The 14,398-nt window shown below is 39.2% G+C and overlaps 1 protein-coding gene across 1 annotated transcript in view; it reads right to left on the minus strand.

The window, feature by feature from the left end:
* Positions 1–2,152: 2,152 nt before the first annotated feature.
* RRM2B (ribonucleotide reductase regulatory TP53 inducible subunit M2B) overlaps positions 2,153–14,398 on the minus strand; it is a 135,321-nt gene continuing 123,075 nt past the window's right edge. The window contains exons 6-9 of the mRNA XM_086966068.1: positions 11,616–11,749; positions 9,255–9,359; positions 7,943–8,056; positions 2,153–3,699 (exon numbers count right to left, since the gene is read on the minus strand). Coding sequence (XP_086822194.1) covers positions 3,547–3,699; positions 7,943–8,056; positions 9,255–9,359; positions 11,616–11,749 — 506 coding nt within the window. The 3' untranslated portion in view covers positions 2,153–3,546. The remainder of the gene's footprint in view (positions 3,700–7,942; positions 8,057–9,254; positions 9,360–11,615; positions 11,750–14,398) is intronic.

Consider the following 14,398-nt stretch of genomic DNA (forward strand, 5'->3'; position numbering starts at 1 on the left):
TTTATTCTTATTCCTATTGATGTTTACTACCAGAGTCATTGCCATCTGTCTCCCTAACCTCACCCCTGTATGTTTCATGCCTTTATAGTTCTTCATCCCTACACGTATCCATTTACATTCTGTTTTACGTTCTGGTCTACGCCCTCATTCACGTTTATAGATCGTCTTTACGTTATCTACCTTTCCCTCATTCCACCTTATAGATATGCATCACCCACATTCTGTCTATCCCGTACACACACGCATGTATTCACTCTGTAATGTCTTTAGTGGAACACTCCACTCCAAGATGGCCCCCATACACACGGACGTGAGTCCATCATCCCTGTCAACCCAAGCCATTTAGCCGATTGTTTTACACGCGGCTCTGGCGGCTGCAGATGACCATAGGATTATACTCGAGGACATCACGCTTTACAGTGAAGTAAGTAAAGACATTAATGCACGCTTAGAGACTTCACTTTCACCGACGGTAAAACTCCTATCACCCCCCTACGCCACTCCTTAGTGACGCGCACTTAACTCCTAAGCCCCACACTATAGAGCACATCGTTGAAGACCCAGAGACTCACTATATACGTATTCCACCGGCAGTAATATCACTCTGATACCTTGCACTTTTATTGCGTACTTTCAACCTAGCGGTCCCACACCTAAGAGCACTCCATTAGACTCCTTTTACTTTTACTTTTATTTTCATTTTCCCTTACCACCCTGTTGTTCTGCTTCCTCCTTTAGCTCTCCGTGACCAAGGGCGCATTCGCCTGAAATGCATTGGAGCATAATGTTCACGTGTAAATGGATTATAATACTCTCGATATGCTGTTAAATATCGAAGCCGTGCATACCAGAAAAATTATCATATAAATGAAGCAATAAAGCCTCACTGCTTTAAACAGAAGCACCTTGTGTGATCCCAATTGGTGTGCTCCATTAGGGGATGTTCTTGCGGGGCTCCGCATACACGACCACTTTGATATTGGAAGGTGTTTTTCGACGGATAACACCACCCTTAGTGAGCACCCAAAACTTTATACACTTCAGTAAATAACCTGTGTAACTTGACGCTGTGCACCCCGTCATCTCCACTATTCGTTCATCCCCAATCAAGTTCCCCATCCACTGATTCCACGGAACTCGTTGTGACTCATGGTGTGGTAGATTACAGGGGACAATGGCAGATTACAGGGGACAGGGTTCAGCGTTTCAGAAAAGGCTGAGGCGTTCATGTCCAGGGCTTGGGCGGACAGCACTGTCAAAGGATACAGATCTGCTTGGGGCAGATGGTCCTGTTGGTGTATGTAAAGGAATCTTAATCCTCTGGAGGCAGATGTAGTACACATTCTGAATTTCCTGGCACATTTGGCTTCCTGTGGCCTGGCTAACAGGTCCATAAATACCTTCCGGTCAGCCATTTCTGCAGGCCATGTGCCGCTAATTGATGCGGCGATTGAGGAGCACCGCCTCGTTTGCAGGCTTTGCGAGGTAACAGACTCTCATTACCTCAGGAGTCCCACTACTCAGCCCTTTGGAATGTGAATCAGGCTCTTAACTTGTTCTTCTCCTGCAACCTAATTGTTTTCTTTCAAGGAAGGAGTTGTCAGGTAAGCTGGCTATGCTGCACTGCCTCATCTCTTGCCGCCGCATTTCTGATGTGAGGGAGCTAGATTTCAAGGGCAGGATCTTTACCCCTAATGGAGTAACATTCACACTCCACAGGGGAAAGAAGTGGCACACAAGAGTAATCACTTACCTAGAGTTCCTGGACTCCCCTAAGTTGTGTGTTGTACGTTGCCTGAAGGCACATGAGGAAAAGAGCTCCGACCTCAGGGGGGTGAGAGCTTCTTACTGCATTGCGTAATCCTTTTAGGGTGGTTTCGTCCCCCACCATAGCTATGGTAGGTTAGGTGGGTCATGCTGGAGGTGTGTATTAACTTTCAGATTTTTGGGGCTCATTCGGCACGAGGCTTGGGTGCCGGTTTGGAGGATATCCTCAACGCGGCAGACTGGTCCTTGGACTTTACCTTTTAAAGGTTTTACTTCAATCCGGTGCTGGATATGGCTCATCTCATGGTGAGCAAGCTTTAAACTAGCATAGTCCTCGTCTCCAGTTCTGACATAGAATTAAAACTTTCCTAGCTAACGTAACGTAAAGTTTCAATTCTATTAAGGACTCAGAGGTGAAGATTATCCCACACTAGGGATTTCATAAGAAGATTGCCCTCCCGTACAAGAGTAAGTAATACAATTTGTCTTCTGAAATGTCTGGTTAATGTATTCGATATGTTTGTATAGCATCAACTCTCATTGCTATTTGTCCGCATGCTTTGATGTGTCCTTGCTTGGATGGTGGCAATGTCCCTTTGTCCTTGTAGGAAATGAGACAAATAAACAGGGCTCATGAAAGTGATCCGACGGCTGACTTACCTTGACGAAAAAGGACAAGGGGCCAGTGAGGGCAGACTATGTCGGGCTGAGATAGCCCTGATTGGAGGCCACAGGACTGTTTCCTGATTGGATGTTTCTTTAAACTACTTTTTTCCCAAGTGTTCATGGTAGTTGTGTTATGGTTAAAAATGGCTGATGTTTCATAAAGTGAAGAGAAAAAGCATAATCCTCGCCTCCGAGTCCTTAATAGAATTGAAACTTTCTGTTACGTTAGCTAGGAAATTTTTCATTACACACAAAATAGTAACCCTCTACTAGCAGGTCCAGTGGTATATGCATCTCATCTTGTACTGTATATTGATATGAATATGAAGGAAACACAAAAAACAGTTAAGACACAGTTCACTGATGTTCATCACCCCCGTATTAAACCACAAGTATTGAATGTATCTAAATCAATGGCCATCTCCACTTAGGTGATTATGGGGTAGATGTCACGGCCTGGTGCGAACCTGTATGTTGTTTTCCTATGAAAAACACTTCACATTGAAAACAGAACTCACAACCATCCTGGTTTGCATCCGCTTTCCATCTTTTATCCTGTGCATTAAATGATCTAGTCCTTCCTTTTGTCTGCATGCAAATGCAACAGACAGGGACAGTTTTAACAGTGAATGTTCTAAAATGTTTGCTTACAGTTTGCAAAACAATGATTCTAAAATTGTAAGAAAAATCCCAGAGCTGGCACATGCCTGTAACACTTGTATACTGAGAAAGTGTAGGCTCACTTGAGGATTCTGGGAAATCTCCAAAGTGGGCGAGGCAGGAGCAATCAACCGTTGGATGGAGTGTGTAGCTTATACATCCAATCATAAGATGCCATTTAAATACAGCAATCAGTGTGCAAAATGAAAAACTCTTTGTAGTGCATATTAAAGCAGAAATCGATGTACTGCATCTTTCAAAGCATATTTACAACTACTTATGAAGTGGAAGGTAATTCATCTTCCTTCAATAAAATTAAATTAATCGATTAAGAGTCTTAGCACAACTGTCCTCATTAATATCGTACAGACTACAGAAGTAGGGACCTGAAGAAAAGGTACGTAGGACTAAGAAATCGACCCGTACATAACATAAATACATCTAAAAAATTAATTAAAATTCTGCATCCAGCGTGAAGACGTCGTCCTTTGATTGTGTCATAATCCGAAAACGCTGATATTCTGAGACTTGCTTTTCAAAGAAATTGGTTTTTCCTTCCAGTGAAATGTTTTCCATGAAATCAAAGGGATTTTCTACATGAAAGACCTGCAAAAAACAGAGAGAACAGTGTGAAACAAGTGGAATATCTGCTGGGAGAAATCATTTTGCTTACATGTTTTTGTTTGTAACAGACACCTATCAGATGTTGTGAAATCCAGTTAAGTGCCTTGAAAAGAATGTTTTTTCTAAACAAATATAGCTCTTATCAAAATATTGATAAATCAGAATACGGACGAGGGGTAACTTGTTAACATTACTGATCAGACAGTCAAAGTGCTTTCTTCTGCTGAGGCTGTTCATAATTTTTAAACAGATTGTGCCCTTGACAAAGTACATAATATGTACAAGTAAAGCTGGGTAGTTATATCAGTGATAGTATCTAGGTTGGAATAGTGAAAATAGAATAGTGGGTGGGATTATATGTAGCAATTAAGAATAAAAAATGAAGAAATATATTTACAAAGAAATATTCATTTTACAATGCATTGACAACAACTACGAAGAATAGCAGGACAAAAAATCCCTAAACCCAGCCTGAACCCTAAACACAGTCCTAACTGTAATCCTAGCACTAATCACAGCCCAAATCATCTCCCCAACCTAATCCTATGCACAACTCTAACTTGTACATACACTATAACACTAAACTTAAAGAAAAGCGTAACCCTTCTCCACATTCTAACGTAAATCTCTACCTTAACCATAAAACTAACACTAACCATAACCACAGCATAAAACCTAAACCAAAATGTTTAACAGTCTTTACACTCTTGTAACCTAAACTCTTCAAACAACCCTGACTGCAAGCTTATCACTTTCCTTAACTGAACCCTAACTCTACAATGCTAAAATGAAATAAGAAGAAAAGAAAATTGTATTTGTCTGTAACCATCAGTTACAGCTTAACAGTCTCTTCGAAATATTTGGATTGGTTCGAGGTATGTCTAAAATCGTACAGCCTACTACTACGTTGAAAGCCCGCAATGTAATTCATTTGTATGAAGAGTGCCCTTCAAATTTGTTTTTCCTCAGTTTGCCATGTGACGGGTCCCATAAAATGAATGCCACCCTTTTCTTACAGTGTTAAAGGGGTGGGACGTTCAATCAAGGAGAACAAGCTAAAACCCTTGGCAATGTTATGTAACATTTCTTCTTGTATGCCCATGTTAAATTTATTTGCTGTGCATTGACTTTAAAGTAGTATCCCCACTTCCCAGAAAGGGCAGGTGAGTGTGCAGTGGAAGAGCAATGTGTTTACAAACGCCTGCCCAACTGGGGTAGCCATGCAATAGGGTTTTGTGGATACCTGCACAGACGACCATGTTTAAAGGGAGCCACCTAAAGGTCTTGGGGAGCATGCGAAAGGTGTGGAAGCAGGCGGATGAGACTGCATTGACTTGTGTCTTCATCGATAGCTGCTATCCAGAATAATGCAAAGGTTGAGGGCGTGGTCTGTAGGAGCAGGGGGTGCAGAGTTCTGTGGGCCACCAGGCTTTGTTCCACTTGCTTTCCAACTATAAGCTGTGAGTTAATGAAGATGAATTGTATCACTTAGGAAGGATAAAAAATCCTGGACATGTACCCTTTATTATGTACACAATACTATCCCGTCCCTACGTATTTGCAAATATGGCTGCAATGCCTCTAACTCACTGACTCTATAAAGTGAGGACAACCTTCCAGTACAGCTATCGGAGAGCACAAGAATTCATTAGCTCAAAGTTCTGATTCATAATTTTTACACAAAACACACTGAAATCTAATCACAGAGTTGTGGGAAGGGTTGGACGTTGATACAGGGTGAAGGTAATTATTGTTAAACTTAAATCCTTTGTCTTGAATATTTCTCTTTTGGCATTGTCAAAAATTGCTATGCTCGAATGTTGTTGGTATTCTCTTATTTTCAATAAAGAATTGATTAAAAAGGAATTTCAGTTTTGGAACTCGAAATGCATCTGAGTTAGCTCTGCAAGTTCTCCAGTTCTTCTTCAGAGATGTAAGCACAATTCTAATCACCTGGTTGGGTGGTCATTCCGGGTTTTGAGATGTTAGACAAAGTCATAAAAGTGTGAAACACGGTAAAAAAAAAGAGTAAATGGTCCAATGAATATGTTATTTAAGTCCTACACGCCTCTTCTTCAGGTGTCATTTAACCAACTATTCAATAATTAAAGAAACAAATCTGAGATGGATTACGCACAAAAGCTTTAGTATTAAAACTCACTTGTCAGTGCCAGACAAAGACAATATGGTTTCTAAAAGTTATAGTTCCTGAATTACTTCTGAAATTAATTCTGTAGGTTCGTGTTTATTGAGAAAGAACCTTAGAAAGGTAAAGGGAATGAAGAAGCCAGGTAAAATTCTCCTTCAATATTTTTGCCTTCACAGAACAAGGATGCCGAAATATGTGTCCCATATATATATGTGCCTGAAGGCAGAGCAGTGCTTTAGCTTTAATGAGACTCTTCGACCAAATTATGCTCAGTACTTGTGAATGTCTTCATGGCGAGGGGCGTGCAGAAGCCCACCAGAATGAATTTCTGTAGATCCAATGCGTGACAAAAAGCACAAAATGCAATGTGTTTTTTCAAACCAAATAGTTGTCATTCTACCAACTACAAAATGTAATGTCGTTTTCCTATATAAGCTGGCTATCTGCATTTTGTTTTGATTTAATTTGAATATAAAGTTGAATATGAAAGTAGGAACTCATTATATTGGCACAATGCCACTTTCATGTGTGCATATTCAAACAGCACGAGACCTGCATATGTTCTGCAGCTCATCTAACGACCAGGCCCTGAGCCCCTGGTTGTGCAGTTAATTTTAGGCATGGTAAACTGATCTTGTGGCAAAAGAACCTTATCAAGACTCAATCGCCGAAAATATGACAAATTGCATCTGTTGTTTACCTATGACCTATGGACCCTGCTCCCTGGAAAGGTCACATGAAATGGTTATGCACTAATACATTCATATTGTGCTTACATACACGATACAGGAAGATACATTTACCCTCATTAATGTTTCTCATTGCTCATACCTAGCAACATTATGAGCAGTGTGCACCAACTCACAGATTACCTCATGCGTGGCCTGATGTCAGGTGAGGGAGGTCACAAACACGCATCTCACATTTGTAGAAGGAAACAGTTTGTAGTCACAGAGGAAGGATTTATTTTATTTCAAAGAGACACTATCCAAGTCAGAGCAATTTGCCCTTGAAATCTGAACACTACCACTTCGCAGGATGCCATCTACATCACTGACCAAAAAAGGTGTAAGAGGGGATTAGAAGGTTTACAATTCCAGCAGATAGCCAAGGAATTAAATAAAGGGTTGTGTTAGCTCTTAATACAATGGTAAATGTTCACTAAGAGAACAAAGGGGAGATCCCATGTGAAAAGGTTTACTATCCTAAACAATCTCCCACAGCTCTGAGACAGTCTTATCGCTGATCAATCCTTATGCGCATGGGAGGTCTGTTTCCCATCTCTACTAATCGACACAGCAGCTATAAAGTAGTGAGGTACAGTTGAAATCCAAAAAGAGGGCCAAAAATATTATTCCACAAGTCAGAATAAAATCTTTTAAAAATCATTTCAGGGTGTTTGTTTGCTAAGCAGGATCTGTATTGGTACAAAAGAACCTAATGTCATCAGCACCAATATGTACAGAGCAAACAAACCCCTCAAAAGGTATACATTGAAAGTAGCTGTCTGGTAAATGGGTGTTTTTCAGCTCATGTGGTCTAACAAGCATGGTGTACAATGACTACTAAAATGTTGCACCTACTGTAAATGAGTATTTTTGTTTTATAGCTTATCACAGTTTGGAAGACCTATTGTAAGCTGGCATAGGCCACACAGATACAAAACATGATCCTTGGTGAATATAAATGCATGTGGAATAATCTTACTTGTTTTCAAACAAGCAGTCGTTGATTTGTATTGGTTTAAAATACTAAATAATAGTGCTTTTTTAAGTATATCTATAATCTTCTAGGAGGTTCATACAAACTTTAGGTAAAGTGGGGTAATAGCAACTACCAAATGACACATGCCTCAGATAACCTTAAACAAAGCAGTCTACATAATTGAATGCTAATGAGTCTGTTTAAATATCATAGAGATTTACATGTGTGAAGTGAAGTAAGTTGCACTGTTCTCGAGCATGTGTAGAAAATTATGAATTTACGAATGAAAGAAGAAATAAAAAAACGGTGTCACTTCTTATGCTTTTTTATTAGGATGCCTGCTTCAATCAAACATTTTCATCTGATTCTTACCTTAGAGAATCCAAGTTCTACTAACAATCTGTCAGCCACAAACTCAATGTACTGTTTCATCAGCTCACAGTTCATCCCAATAAGGTTTACAGGCAAAGCTTCCGTTAAAAAGTCCTAAAGAAAACACAACGATTTCACCAGAAAGAAATATAATATTGATATTTGCAGCATGCAGCACTGCTGAGTATGTAAAAGAACATGTAATGTTACACAGAAGAAGAAAAAGTGTTTTAAGAAAAGACATTAAATGGTGAAGTGCAAAGCAAAAGGGTAATGCGTTAGTGGCGTTTACAAAGCGCTATATTGAAGCTCATACCAATGCACCTTCAGAACAGAGGAATAAAAAAGAGGCCTGTCTCACGGCGACCTCGGGTCATCTTAAAAACATACTGACCAAAATATGCAGGGGAACCCTGCCTTTTAAAGAAGACAGTTGTAGATTTATGACCTTGAATTGATCATGTTATGTGTATTTGTGCTGCTGGGATGTCTCAAGAATTGATTTCAGTTCATTCATAATTAGACTGAGTGAGATTCTGGTGGTTAGTATCATACTGTCTAAGAGAGTTTCACCAGCTGCCTGCAGATAAGAGAGTTTCATTTGGAGCCCGTGAAAAGTATCGCATGATAAAACTATTGCCTTATCACCCACAATGAACACCTCGATCCTTGCTTTTGGTGCAAGAGAATTGGGTGAAAATCCGTTTAGGTCCTGGAACCCAAACTATGGGACAAGCATCCAGCAAATGTATTTGAGGAGTTTCTGTATTTGCACATGTAATATTTGGTGGCGACTTTGGTGTTAAAAGTACCATTGGTATTAGCCCAAGCACTAATATTTCCACAAGTAGTAATATCAAACATTCAACTTGTGCATATTGCCCCAAGTAGACTCTAAATTTTAACATCACCGAAAAATAACCTCAACGAGCAGGTCTAAACACCGCCATAAGCTAGTCAGTAGTTATACATTTTTACAGCCTGCAATTTGTACAGTGAGAAGTTAGGAGTAAACTGTCTCACAAGAACCAACAGGGTGACGTTCATTCCAAAATTCATACACCCCACTATTTTCTTCTATAGGCAATTGTGTTCCCAATACAAGTACACAAAATAGGTAGAACTGAGAGTGTCTATGTAATTACAGACAGAGGCTGAAAGCTAATTAATTAAAATATTAAAAGGTGTTAGGGCAACAGGGATCACTTGGAGGGATAGGTAATATTTCATAAGTAAGACAGACGTTGAAGAAGGGGAACAGCCAGATCACAGATTTTTAAATTAAGAACTTTAATGGCTGAATAATCCTTACCTGTTCAATTTTGACTGCATTCAGTACAATCTCAGTGACCCTTTCAACCGTAGGTTTGTTTACCAAATACTGGAACATTAAGCAAGCAAAATCACAGTGAAGACCCTAGGGGGGAAATACAAAAAATTAAGATTAGATAAGAAAATATTACTTTATTTGTGCAAAATATAACTTGTATGTCCTATCTGATATTATAATTGATCTGTTGTCTAGCTCAGAGATTTTCTTTTTATCTAGGAGGTGCTCTTACTTCCACCTTCCTCCATTATGCAAGAAAAGACACTTGGGATCATAATACTAATGTTGATCTGAACTAATATTCATTTAATCAATCCCTTCCACACTTTCTACTATTGTAATATAACCCAGTTAGTTATTCTCTTTGGTCCATGGTTGTGGGACTTCGCTGCTGCAGAATGTGCTCTGTAGGAGCTTAGTACTCGGGTTTCTACGAGGAATAAGTTCTCTGTGGCATGAGCTAAAGTCTATCACGCAGTACTAGACCAATATTTGTTATTTACTCCAGATCACAATAATCATACACTAAAGTACTACTGCTCTGATCGCCTGGTTTTGGCATGAAACAATAAATCGAAGGATGAGGTGTAGAATAGATGTAAAAAAAGGCCATGGCAAACATGAGAGGATAAGACACACCTTTGTTTTTTATCTTCTCTAAGTGAGGCACTGATTCCAGTACACGCTCATGACAGCATAGTGGCCACACAGTGGTAATACCAGTTGTTTTGTTCACTCACTTTGCACTAAAGAGAGTGAGGAGGAAATTACCCTGCAGACTTTGAAACTCTTTTATCTATTGCAAAGTTGGCCAGACCAATGTCCAGTGAACAAACCTTCTGTGGGTGACTTGCTGAATCCAGATCATGAATGAGTTGCATAGTATTACCATTTGAGCAAATCTGTTTGGATGTGTAGTTTGGTCCTTTTATGCACATCATCCCACCTCCGACGGTTCCAGTTCTTTCCATCACCAATTGTGTGGGAAGAAGCACCCCCTTGTGTGCTTGAGTGAGTTCAGAATGGGAATTAATAAAGAAGCCTTTACTTTTTTGTCTTGAATCATTTACTGTGCGTTCAAGTATAGATTACCGTAGGACAGGCAACTTCCATTATACCTCACTAGACGCTGCAGTAGCCATATAGTGAGTGTCAAGACCTAAAAAGCTTTGGGCAATGTATGAGGGAAAAGGATGCTGACAATTTGCTGACAACTTGAGGTTGGGTGGGGGTGGGTTCTGGGTAGTTGGGTTCTTATATAGTTACCCTAGCTGTAAAATACAAGGTGGCGTAGTTGAACGGATATATGCCTACTGTACTATTGTGTAACAAGTGCTTGCGATTTGTTTGAGAAAATTATAATAATTGCATACAGATATCATATGTGTCTATATTGCTGGATGTAAGTTCCTCAAATATCAATAAAGAAATGTGAAAAAAATGGCAGGCAACTTCGCTTGATGAAGTGCTACTAATATTTTAACATCAGGAGTTGCGTTTACTATTCCTTTCTCTGACAGCATACTTAGGGTCATTTGTAATTTCAACTAGGGACACTCTTACTGCTGTACAGATGAAAGGAGGCCACAGTATTGCAAACATTTGTAAAGCCATGTGGTTGCTTTAAAAAGTATAGTTTAAACGCCTTAAAACTTATATAATCAAAGCAATGAAAGCACATTTGATAACCAGCACCTGCACGTTGAAAATTGTTCCAGCACCACTGCACACCACCTGCTGCCAGCGTTTGTGTTTGAAGAATTGCCAAAGATATTGTGGGATTGGAGTTGTGCTACAGGTTTTCACAATTTTCTCTAATGAAAATGTGCAATTTTATATCTAGCCCATTCATTCCAAAAAAAGAGATACAGCTTAAACAAAGACCTCTTGGAAATGAGCAAATGTTGGCAGACTGCACCACCCACAGGGGAAGGGATCCATTCACTTTCTCCTAAATGTATCAGATACATCTCATTACCACCTTTATCTACAACATTTATCAAAGTTGAACTAAATCTGTTGAAACTCTTGGGAGCCCAAGATAAGTTCTAGCAGTGGATCTCATATTGTGACTAGAAATCAGACATCCGGCTGTGCAGGAAGAATATAATGAGGGCAGGAAAAAGTGAGTGAAGTTAAACAAACAACTGATATTGGAAGAGCTGGTAGATTCATTTGATCCCATGTGACAAAAATAAAGGTTAGTATTATTTGTTTGTGACTGTGTCACGATCTCAAGGTATTGTCCCATATCTGCTCTAACCCATCATAATTGTGAGAGTAAAATGCTGTTGAGGAAAGAAAATATATTTTATAGATTTTCACATCTTTCGAAGTAATTACCTCGTCTCGGCTGATGAGCTCATTCGAGAAAGTGAGACCAGGCATGAGGCCCCGCTTCTTCAGCCAGAATATAGCCGCAAAGGAGCCGGAGAAGAATATTCCTTCCACGGAAGCAAATGCAACCACCCGTTCCCCTGAAACAAAAGCGCCTGGGGTCATGTATTGTTTTAAAGTGAAAAACTAAGTTTTACATTAACACAATTGTGTTATTTAAAGGCGTTTTTTTCAGAAGACAAAAATGATTGGATAAAGTACAACTCCCAGACAATGCCAATTACTCTGCAAGCAGTAACAGCCATCTCACTCCCTGCTCTAATAACAAATCTGTTCCAGATAGTCTATAGAGATTGGTTCACAAGGGGTAAATGAATACTCTCATAAAACAAAACCAGGCCTTACTTATAAAGGATATAGAATTTATAAAGGAAATAACGGTGCCCAGAAGCACTATCAGTCTGTACCTCTTTCCGGCCACTACCTTACATTATATGGGGTACGTGATGCCATTGAAAAAGGACAATTGTGCTAGTGCTATAATTTCAACAAAAAATGTATTTCCTCCCTCTTGTCATGAAGACATCAGCAATTACTGTTCATGCACAAGATCTGTTTTTTACAGTATCAGAAACTGGCTCCTACTTTATCTATCTAAGTCCCCTTTCTTTGTTTGGCATACTTACTCTCAATTGTGTACTTTGTTTGCAATGTGCTGTGGAGACGTTGTACTTCTGTTTTTTTTTTTTTGCTTTTTGTTTTTAAACTGTGTTTTTTTGCAGATTTAGAAAACATACAATAAGTTGGTCCGTCAGTCCCGCCATTCACAAATGTCCCATAGATATCGTTAATCAGTTATCACACAGCCGGTGAGCCCACATCCCGGAGGCTGGGCGGCGCTGGTTAGCAAGTGCTTAAACCTGGTAATAGCACAAGGAAACAATGACATCTGCGCGGCTAGATAATCCAGCATCTGCTTTTCTGCTGTCACCCCATCCTCTGGTCGAAACAAACAACCTGCACTTAAACTCAGGCGGGAAATGCTATTACTGTTCGGTGTTCCTCCGTCAACCATCCCGTCCCCATGAGTAGCTGCCCTGTGGGTGCTAAACTCGGCGTATCTTCCCTAATTGGGGAAAGTGTGAGCAGTTATACACTTCAAACATCAACTCATGCAGCCCTCGAATATCAGATTTCCATTACCTCAATAATAGGATTTCCCACCCTCCCATTCCCACCCTCCCCTTAAACCTTGGTTGGTGTGGGCCTAGCTCATTTGTATTGATCATCAAAGACGTTGTGCTTCTGTTGTGTTTGTTTGTTACCATCCTGAAATCAATTTGATGTATTTATTAATTGATTATGCAGATGAGCTCAGCCTAGCATGCTGACATTATGAAGCGCTGGCATTAATATGAACGGCTTACTTTAACACACAAAGTCTGGGCTCCTCTGGCTGTGCTTGGTCTTGTTTCAAAGTCCCAGCTCCTTTAGTGCCTTTTACAAGACAGGTGATGTGCCCATCTGTTTCATTTTTTTCTGCTAGTCTCCTTCACAAAGATGAATCCTTTCTTGAGGAATGCAACTGATATAGAACTGATGACAACCCCTAAATAGGGTGTACTAGGCCATATGTTTGTGTTTTTGTGATAACAAAATAGGAGCAGTGTTTTACTAATACTGTATTGTACAGATTTAGATGCAATCAAGTACAATATATAAAAAACAAATTTATAATATTTAAAGTTACCATTAAATAGAACACTAACATTCCACTTTTTTTATTATAAAAGAATGTGTTATGGCTAAAACTTTGCCTATTGGTGATTTACCATTGATAAGTTATTAAATTCTAAATTAAAACATTTGAATAAAGAGCAAATAAATCTATTAAATGATCCTTTAAAGCTGTAAAGGGTATCCTCCTTCATGTTCTGAGGTTGGCATCCCTACAGAATGATCACAGATATATTTGTTGCAATAATTCCAGAATTTGGGATATAAACAATATGCTGAAGTGTCTCTTCTTTCTTCTTGCAAAGGCAGTACAGTCTTTGGTCTTTCATTAGGCTCCTCGAAGCACTTGCTATTTGTAAGAATCGGAATAAAAACTAATCTTAGTCTCAGATATAGGTTCTTGGTGTTGGTCTCCATGTAGAGTCAAGATAACCATGCATCCTTGCGGTCTCTTTGTCTTGAGTTAATGCTACGTTTTTGTATATTGATAATTTAGCTATGTCAATTATTATTTTTTAGCTTGAAAATTTAGCGATGTCAATTAGGTAGTTGCTTTAATTAGAGTGTCCCCAAATTATACGTTTGGGTTGATTCCTGTTCATGAAAACACAGAGTTTCAAATAGGGGTAGCTGGTATTCATTAATTATTATGTCAATACTTGTCTTAGTTGAGTGCTGTGAATTGAGGTTTCTGGAGGTAATTTCTTGAGAGAAAAGTTTTTGAAACTATCATCCTGCGCAGTTCCTCAATCACAGATATAATCAGTAAAGGCAAAACTGTCTTGTGAGGGTAAATATATCCATCCAAATTAAAGTCTTAATCTGCAATGTGGAGCAGATAGTCTTAAAATAAACAATTCTTGTCAATAATGATGCTTAGGTAAGGATAACTTTTTACTTGATCAATTGCCGATGTCCTCACCTTTTAATTGAAGTGTTTAGCAGATCTGCTGAAGGTCATTATTTTTGTCTTGGTTAAGTTCACAATTAAACAATTGATTTTGTTATACTTGTGTCACTGATTTAATTGACATTGAAGGCCTATTTAAAGA

The sequence above is a fragment of the Lissotriton vulgaris genome, chromosome 4_1 (assembly GCF_964263255.1).
Source record: "Lissotriton vulgaris chromosome 4_1, aLisVul1.2, whole genome shotgun sequence".
Classification (NCBI taxonomy): domain Eukaryota; kingdom Metazoa; phylum Chordata; class Amphibia; order Caudata; family Salamandridae; genus Lissotriton; species Lissotriton vulgaris.